Here is an 8573-nt window from a genome sequence, read left to right on the forward strand (position 1 = left end):
TCAATGGCCTCCCTCTTTGCACAGCTGACCCATTGCGCTCCAAGGTGCAGAGGAATGGAAACCCCTGACCCTGATCAATGACAAGCAAAGATAAGACCAGAGCACTCGTTCACACTCCGTCAATACAGGATATCGCATCAGCTCCATTCATCAATATTGACATCTCAACAGGATGCTTTTAAAGGCACAATCTGTGATTCAAGTCTAAACAAGTGTTTTTGAAAAACTGCTCCTGGCATATTTGCCAGGTTTCATAAATACTTTTATGTACAGAAATAGTTTTTCCAAAGTTTTAATAAAATTGTTGCAACAGTTTATGATGACGTGACCATCCTCATAAACTGGGACTGCAAGTCAGTCAGAACACTAAATATCCAGACCCAGTCCATGAGGAAGAGGATTGATGCTGATGAGCGACACACTTATTACCAAGCCTGTCAAATGTTGTGTACTCTTTTTGTGCCATCTGAGAAATTTGTTGTTTGTTTTATACTGTCTCTATTTTTTTTAAATCAAGACAATTTTTTTAACTTAAAAGACAAAATATATGTGAAACTAAGACAGAAGTTTTGTGTTATTACATCAATAACTGTATAGCTAAACCTTGGGTCTTAAACATGAAGGTTTGTACAGTCAGCCAAATGCCATGTGACTAGTGAAATATAAAACCAGATTAAAACCTCTGCAAACATGAACTTTTGTTATATTTTTTGAGCCATTATTCTCAAATGTTTGCATGAGTCAAGACAAACCCATCATTTGTTTGACATCCAAATATTATGGTGGTAAAATATTATTTGGGCACCTGTTTCTTTAAAATCTGAGCAACATGTTTGTCAAAAAGAGAGAACATCTGTGAATGCGATGTGAATAAACCTTTAAAACATTTCATTTTCTGTGACAATTTCAGTCTGAGTCATCATCAGAAATAATGGATGTTGAACAATGTAGATAAATCCCATGAGCCCATGTTTTATTTTCTATTCAAATACAAATGAATGGCAGCCCACTTTCAACCAAGAAAACCAATAGATGAAATACCAGTAATGATAGATAAAACTTTTGTGTTAGGAATGGTAATAATCAAAATCAAATACTGAAAGCATTGTTTGATTAGAGTAAAATAGTAAAATGAAATGAGTTTTTAATTTATCAAAGAATTTACTTATCTTGAGCAGTATTGGAAATGGATTGCCGTACTGAACAAAGAGCAGATTATAGCCATCCTGACAGACGACAGATACAGGAATGTAGACTCTGATTTCTTTCAGTCGTTTCATAAAACCAACAACTTTGCACATCTGCCACATTTTCATTCCACATTAAAGTGAGGGGACTTCAGCAAAGGGTAGAAACCCTACAGCCATCTGCCACCACTCAGAGCTAATGGAAGTTAACAGGCAATAAACAAATGGCAAACCATATATTTTACTCTGGGTGACAGGCAGGGCTTGAAGGGAACACCAATGATATTTAATTTTCGTTTTCACATTTGCACATTTTTGGTCAACTGGCGTGGTGGCTGTACTTATCTCACATCTTTGTGGCCATCATAAACTGGGACTCACTTGTGAAAATAGAAAATAATCTGAATTAAACTGGGAGTCATGTGATTGGCAGGTCCAGAGTTATTTAGGGAGAAATTAAAGGTCATTAAAGGTACAAAAACATCAAGATTTTTGAAAAATGGACATTATATTCTGCAGCCTCTAATGCAAAAAAATAATAATCCACCAGTAGTTCCGGTTGTACCTGACGTTTCGACAGATCTTGGATATCAACAAAACATATATCCTGTTAAGACAAATGTTGGTTTACCCAGCAGTACTGAGTCTGTGCAGGTTCAGAGACGAACTGCTTTCAGGACTTTCTTATTTATTTACATAGTTTCATAGGAAAATGACTGAAGCGTGAGGGTGAAGAACTGCTAAAAGCTTTCAGTCAGCTTCCAGCCATTAGGCAGATCTATAACGCCGTTCTCCACCATCATGTGTTGTCTTCACTCATAGCGCAAACCGTTTCTCACTCTGGGATCAAAGTGCCTGCCTGCTGCTGAGCAGCAGCTACGTTTAAGGACCGTTTCTCAACGCACACGGTTTAAAGGACACGAACAGAAGCGTCATCAAAGATCTGCATCACGATCAGATCTGACGGGAACAATCTGACACCCAGACTAACAAACCCATAGAGTCGGGCAGGCCAAATAGAGTATAAACTTTGCCTTTATTTATTACAGGAGACACAATTCAATATTAAAAGTGTTTTGCCATTCACACAACACACATGTATCAGTTGAGCAACCTTGTCTGAGTCTCTAAGAGAGCTACCTGATCTACGTCCAGCTGGACCTGGGTCCGGCGTTGGGTCAGCCTACAGTACCTCTCGACCTCCACCAGGGGGCTCATCCTCTTCCTGCTCTGCTCCACATCGGACCGCCACTCCTCTCTACACCTCTGGAGGCCCTTCACAGACGATGGCTCAGGGGCCTCCTCACACCCAAGGCTCTTCCTCCCCTCCTCCCCTTCCTCTTCTTCACAACACAGCAGTGACACACACTCCCTTAGTGACTCCAGTTCTTTCTCCAATGCCAAAGATAAGAGTTGAGCCGCGAGCTTTGCTCTTCTACCTTTGACAGAATGGATGGAGCAGGACGTGGGGATGTAGGACAAAAGCGAGTCAAGGAACTGAAGCATGCGTAACTCACTGCAAAGGAACAAAAGAAGCACAACATAATTTTTATTATAGACATTGTGTTTAACTGAAACATGATAGATGAATCTTCAAAATGTCTCACTTTCTCATTTCTCAGCTTGATGACTACCAGACTGAAGTCTGTTCACAGAATTTGTCATTTTATGCACCGTGCCTGCCTAATCACTTTGATATTTAGTGGAATATCACACTGACATGCGTCGTAGTCAGCTTCAAAACCTTCTCAACTTTGAATTCATTAATATAAATTGAGCAGCGCTGACTTCTACTTGAAGCACATTGTCAGGTCTTTTAAATAAAAGAGACGAGTTAGTACGAAACCCTGGGAAAAGAATTAGAACCAATACAAAGAACAATAACATCACAGCTTGAAGATTAATAGAAAGCCTCGCCATCTGATAAATTATTCTCCTTTTTCTCACTTTACATAACTATGAAATTAGCAGAGTATTGCACTTCAAATTATGCAAGCCAAGGGGGCGTCTTCATAAAATATCCATGAAGACGGCATTAAGGCAGCAGAATATAAAATGGCAGATTAAGAGTGATTAAAGGGGTGTTCTCTCTGTGAAGCAATTGGTCCTGGTTTGTTGATTCCGTGCACAACGACTCATCGCCCATAATGCATGAGCATGTGGTTTCACACTGTTCCACAAGACTCTGATTCCATCAAAGGTACCATGTATAAAGAATGAAGATATCAATGTAAAATACAAATATTTTACAAAGGAAGTTAAAGTTCACTGTATTTGCTAGTCTTTAAAGACACACACAATACGTTCTAGAAAACGATATACGAGCTGTATCATCATGACATTCAGCTCAGTATTGTTAGGGCGGGGATACAGCCATCTCCCAATGATTTACCTGGAGTGGACAGACAGTTCCCCCTGGAAAGAGGTTATCGGTTGCCAGTGTATCAGCATGACAGCAGTCGGTCCTGGAGAATCCACCAGTAAATACTGGGGGCTCACTTCTACTCTCTTACAACCCCATCTTTTCTGAATCCAGCCATGTACATCACCTAAGCTGTGATCTGGAGAGTCTATTCGGAAGACCCAGTGGTCCAGAACTGCCATCAGACTCAGCAAGTCCTCTTTCGCCTCATCTGGGCAAAGAAATTAGACAAACATGAAAATTGTGGGCACAAATTTTAAATGTCAAGAAATAGACATCAGTGATTTTTACCTGTTTTCAGCTCAGGGGTCTTCAAAAGTGGGGTTTGGAGGTTGCTGTTGATGTCTAAAACAAATTGACCACAATGCAGCACGACCGGTATCGGGCTGCTCACAGAGGCACCAGCATCTTGGCTGTGCACGTAATGAAGCATGACACAGCACTTGACACAGCCAGAGTTCAACAGAGGTGTTAGCCTGGTCGCGGCAGTCACAGCCAGTCTGCATGCGTTGGGATCAGTGTTCTGCCTGCTTCTTTTGGCTGCAGGCTCTGGGAACACGGAGGCGAATGAGGAGGACGAGGATGATGAGGAGCAGGGTGCAGGGGGCCATAATACTTGGCTCCGAGTTTGTGTGACTGCAGGCGTTGAGCTCTGGCCTGTCTCTGTCAGAATGGATAGCCTCACACTGGCCATTGGTCTGGAACAAAAATAAAACATCACTAGCAATAAGATATCAGAGAGACAGTAGGTAATAAGATATAAAACACAAAGTGTGTGTGTGTGAATGTGTGACACACCAATACATAACTTTTAAATGGTGAAATGAAAATAGGTGGGACCGATCCACCAATCAGATCTATATATGGTCTCTTCCTGCCACTAATAGGGTTTCTTCAAATGTTCCGTACTGAAATATAAGTATAGGTGGATGGGGACGTAGTCTTGTTCTCCAGAAAGACCTTTAACTGTTATTTCAAATGTGTTTCCATGGTGACCACCCAGCCACCCTGCATCCGCCTGTTAAAAATTCAGATACACGGGGCAATCAGAGATGCATCCTTAATTAGTCTGTGTTATGTGTGGACACAGGTGTTGGATTAAGACTCTTGGATTTATCAATAAGGGAGTCTGCAAAGATAAAACCCCTGCGGTCCAATAAAATCAAGTCAGAATTTTACCTCACGGGTGGGATTTACTGAACAGAATTAATTCGCCTCAACAAAATGCTGTAATATTTCGGTTCTGACATACTTAATCAGGCATCAGTGATAGTCTGACAGATGAAACATTCATTCTGCACATCTTTTTTACCACAAACACTTCGATCCATTCAGCCAGATGAACTCATCACGCCTGATGAGGCATCAAGCGGACGAGCGCCACAGAAAGTTTACAGCCAAGCGTTTAGATAATGTCACATTCAATTTGCTGTATATCAGTATCCACACAGAGAAAAAAATGTTTTACACTCCACTTATATTAAAAACAAAATCATTTTTACGCAGAGCTCTCAGTCGTTAGCATCACCCCCACAACCATTTGGTCCTCGGCGAAGCGTCGCCACAGCTTTTCGACTCGAGGTTTTGAAGTCACTGCTGGCATGTTTCGAGTCTTGTCGTCTGAGGCATCCTGCTTTGACTCATCATCGCTGTCCCACAGAGCAATAAGGCCTTCCTGGATGGAATGTGAAAAGTCTATATTAGCGGTGACAAGTGTGTGACAGCTTTGACAGCAATAGCACCTCATGTCAGACACTCCAGTTTGAACAACAGCTCATTTGTTTCACTGGTAGCGGACTTTAAAATGCTCTCCGCAGGGATACGTTCTGTCAGAATGCGGTATAATTATCTGTAGGATTTGATATTCGCTTTAATAAACTGCTCCTCTCATATGCCATGTAGAACTATTTTTTTGGTTTGTGCAGTCAGTTCGGATACCTAACAGACTGGCTAAGCCTTTCAAGAAATTGCGAGTGGACATGGCAACAAAGGGATTTTAAAGTATATGAACAGGAAATAAAAATACTGGAATGCAGTGATGAGCAACTCAAAATAGGGTTAGGAAAACTTTTTGCGGCATTTGTTTTTATTTCCTATATTTGGCTCCTGCATTCCCCGAGACACGCTGAGAGCCTCAGCCTCATGTCAGCTGCCATTCTAAAACATGACGACTTAACATGAGTGACAGCAATTGGAGCAAAGCCTAACTGAGGGGGGGATGAGGGTGGGACTAACAGGAATAGAGCTCAGTGTTTTAAGGAGAGAGAAGTTGAATAAATTTAAATCCTATTCGAGATGTCATAACAGTCCCAGGTGTCTAAAAATAGCAGGGTAGCGTTACCTGTTCAGGCTGAGGGAGTGTGGGCTCTCTCTCTGAAACGGCATCAGCGAGGGCTCGCACCGCCTGCTGGAGAACTCCTTGCTTCACCCACACTTCCCTCTGCAGCTCCTGCAGCACACTCAATCCACTCTAAAAGAAATGATCACACATGACAGCACACACCGAGCACATTCAAACCTATAGAAAACATAAATTAATGATGTACACAACAGCGTCGAAGATGATCGGTTACACATACATCATGGAAGGTACAAGGCTGTCAGCAGAAAGAAGAAAAAAAAGAATTGCTCAATAAATTTATTGGTTTATGATGGAGCCCACAGAGGATAACATATCAATAGAAACAGCGTAAGATCCTGACATGTGCCACCACATCAGAAGACATTAGATCATCTGGAATTCAAGCACTCACTGCAAGGAAGAACGCAGCCTCTAGCACATTAACATCCAATGTTTATCCTCTTGAAAAGAAACTTTTAGGTTACAACAACTCCTGACATATTAAATACACAGAGAAAATAAAGTTAAGGAAGTAGAAGGGAACAGACTACATAAAAATTAAATCTCAGACATGTGATCAATAAAGATAAAACTGTTAAATTCAGTAATAAACTTTGGTTATGCTGCTAAAGATATATGATCGAGATAAAATTGAGAGTCCCGACACAAGAGATGTGAAAATGTGACACAAACAGCACCATTTAAATTGTAGTAGAAGATGAATGTGTTGGAAGCATTATGTGTTTTCAACTGTTAAAGCAACATTTCCATGTAAAACTCCAAAATTTGATTCCTAAAACATCTAAATGTCGTTAAACACAACTACTCATCACATTACATGTATAAAATCTGCTCACGTCATGTGCAGGAAGTACGTTTTTACATTCAATATCCAGTTATGACACATCAGTCACAACGTTTTTTGAATATAAAACAAAAATATGAAATACTTTATTAGTTAATTTTTGCTTGAAGTTTTGGTTAAATTATGGTAAATCTGTAAAAGTCAAATACAAACCAGCACTTTAATGGTTTATAAATACTCACCTGTAGCCTTGACTCTAATGCTTGAAGAGTGAGGAGAGAGTTCTCTGGAGGAGGAGATGTCTTTGGTGCTTCATGGTCCTGGCAATGCTAGAATTTAAGATATATTCTATTAGTGAAGCTGACATCTGCCACGAAATATGGTGTTGAGTAATTATGTCTTACAGCATATGAAATGCCACACAGGTCTGTGAGGAGGAATCTGTCCAGTGGCTGTGCTGTCACACCTTCATCCTGAAAAATCAACAGCATCTGATCGGATCCATAACCCAGGAAGTCGTCCACGTGGACTGAGCTGACGCCTGACCAGCAGGCGGCAATCTGAAGATCAGAGTTCAATAAAGAAGGGTTAACAGTTCACCAGTCATAAATACACTCGATTCCAATATCAGTTCTTGCCCACCTGAAATGTTTCCTTCCACACAGCACAAGCATGGCCCCGGTGGAAGGACGTGACGAGCAGGCAGCCGTTCCTTCCTGTGTTGACAACCTGAATGTTCTCAGGCTGCTCAAAGGGGAGGTGACAGATTTCTTTGACAATTCCATTCTCAAAATAAACCAGCTGCTGATGAGAAGTGGCTGCAACCACAACAGACTTCAGCAAATCCCCATCACCAGCATCCTTTTCAGCCGAAAGCACCAAAATGCACCGTGTGATGCCAATGTATGGATGAGGCATAAGTGTGGTTCCATCGAACACTTGACCATTATGAAGAAGACAGCCCACGACTTCTGTGTGGGAGCTCTGATCAGAAGGATCCCCCAGCCCGAGGATAAACACCTTTCCCCCATCAAGGGGGAGTTCTCCCACAACACCTTGGGAAATCTGGATGGGGGTCTGCCTCACCTCTCCATCCTGTGGAGACATATAGAAGACATTACCCGCATGGCTCCACAGCACCGTGGGGCCCCGGAGGATTGTCACGCTCCCCCTGATTTGATAAGGGACTTTAAAGTCAAGGCAGGGCTCCAGTCGGTTCGAGTCACTCAGTGTGAACAGACTATACCGGAAGCTGCCCTTCCTCTCACTCCTCTTCATCACTAGAACACACGGTGTGATCGCTCTCCTCCGGACGTGTAGGGCGCTTTGGCATTTCATTATGTCCACGTGTGACGATCTCTTCCCGGCGACGGTAGCCGCTCCGCTCGATTCCTCCTGAAATCTGTTGTCCTCCCGTTTGAAGGAAAATCTGCTGAAGGTTAACCCTGAATCGCTGACATCTGGAGCTCTTTTACAGTTAAATAATATTACATTTCCGGAGAGGGAAAGCTGGTGGGGAGTTTGGTGTTCAGCTTCACAGAACAACTCCTCCATTATGCTAGAGAGAAGCTCAAGTTTGGGCCACAGGGTTCGAGTTCATCTTCATGACAGTTTAAGTTATTTCCAAGTTGGTTATTTCCGGTCATATTCATGTCAGAAGTCTCATTCGTAGACAGCTAGTCGCTGAAATAAAAAAATATAGCCATATTCTAGTCATACCGCGAATCCTTTCTGCGCGCCAACTCAGTTAAACACTTCCGGTCTCCAGGTGCATTGTGGGTAAACAGATGAGACTGTAAACAAACAGCAGCAAGTCGG

The 8573-nt window shown here is 42.0% G+C and overlaps 1 protein-coding gene across 2 annotated transcripts; it reads right to left on the reverse strand.

Moving 5' to 3' along the window:
- Positions 1–963: 963 nt before the first annotated feature.
- Positions 964–8310, reverse strand: fancb (FA complementation group B). 2 transcript variants are annotated; one of them, XM_068329023.1, is made up of 9 exons: positions 7398–8310; positions 7160–7315; positions 6998–7084; positions 5951–6079; positions 5112–5284; positions 3901–4307; positions 3580–3820; positions 2627–2703; positions 964–2530 (listed from the first exon to the last, which is right to left on the reverse strand). In XM_068329023.1, exons 1-9 carry the CDS (start codon positions 8307–8309, stop codon positions 2289–2291), a joined length of 2424 nt encoding a protein of 807 aa, XP_068185124.1. In that variant the 5' UTR covers position 8310; the 3' UTR covers positions 964–2288. The 2 variants fall into 2 exon arrangements, with proteins under 2 accessions (XP_068185124.1, XP_068185123.1); XM_068329022.1 differs by having other exon boundaries at positions 964–2703.
- Between the last annotated feature and the right edge of the window lie 263 nt (positions 8311–8573).

This window comes from Antennarius striatus, chromosome 12 (genome assembly GCF_040054535.1).
Source record: "Antennarius striatus isolate MH-2024 chromosome 12, ASM4005453v1, whole genome shotgun sequence".
In the NCBI taxonomy this organism is placed as follows: domain Eukaryota; kingdom Metazoa; phylum Chordata; class Actinopteri; order Lophiiformes; family Antennariidae; genus Antennarius; species Antennarius striatus.

Bases quoted from the DNA above. Each gene is read 5' to 3' on its own strand.
- fancb (XM_068329022.1), bottom strand. From the start codon at position 8,309: ATGGAGGAGTTGTTCTGTGAAGCTGAACACCAAACTCCCCACCAGCTT. The intron at 7,316-7,397 runs GTGGGCAAGAAC...TCTGATCTTCAG, and splicing joins TGTGGAAGGAAACATTTCAG to ATTGCCGCCTGCTGGTCAGG. The intron at 5,285-5,950 runs GTAACGCTACCC...CATTCCATCCAG, and splicing joins CACTCCCTCAGCCTGAACAG to GAAGGCCTTATTGCTCTGTG.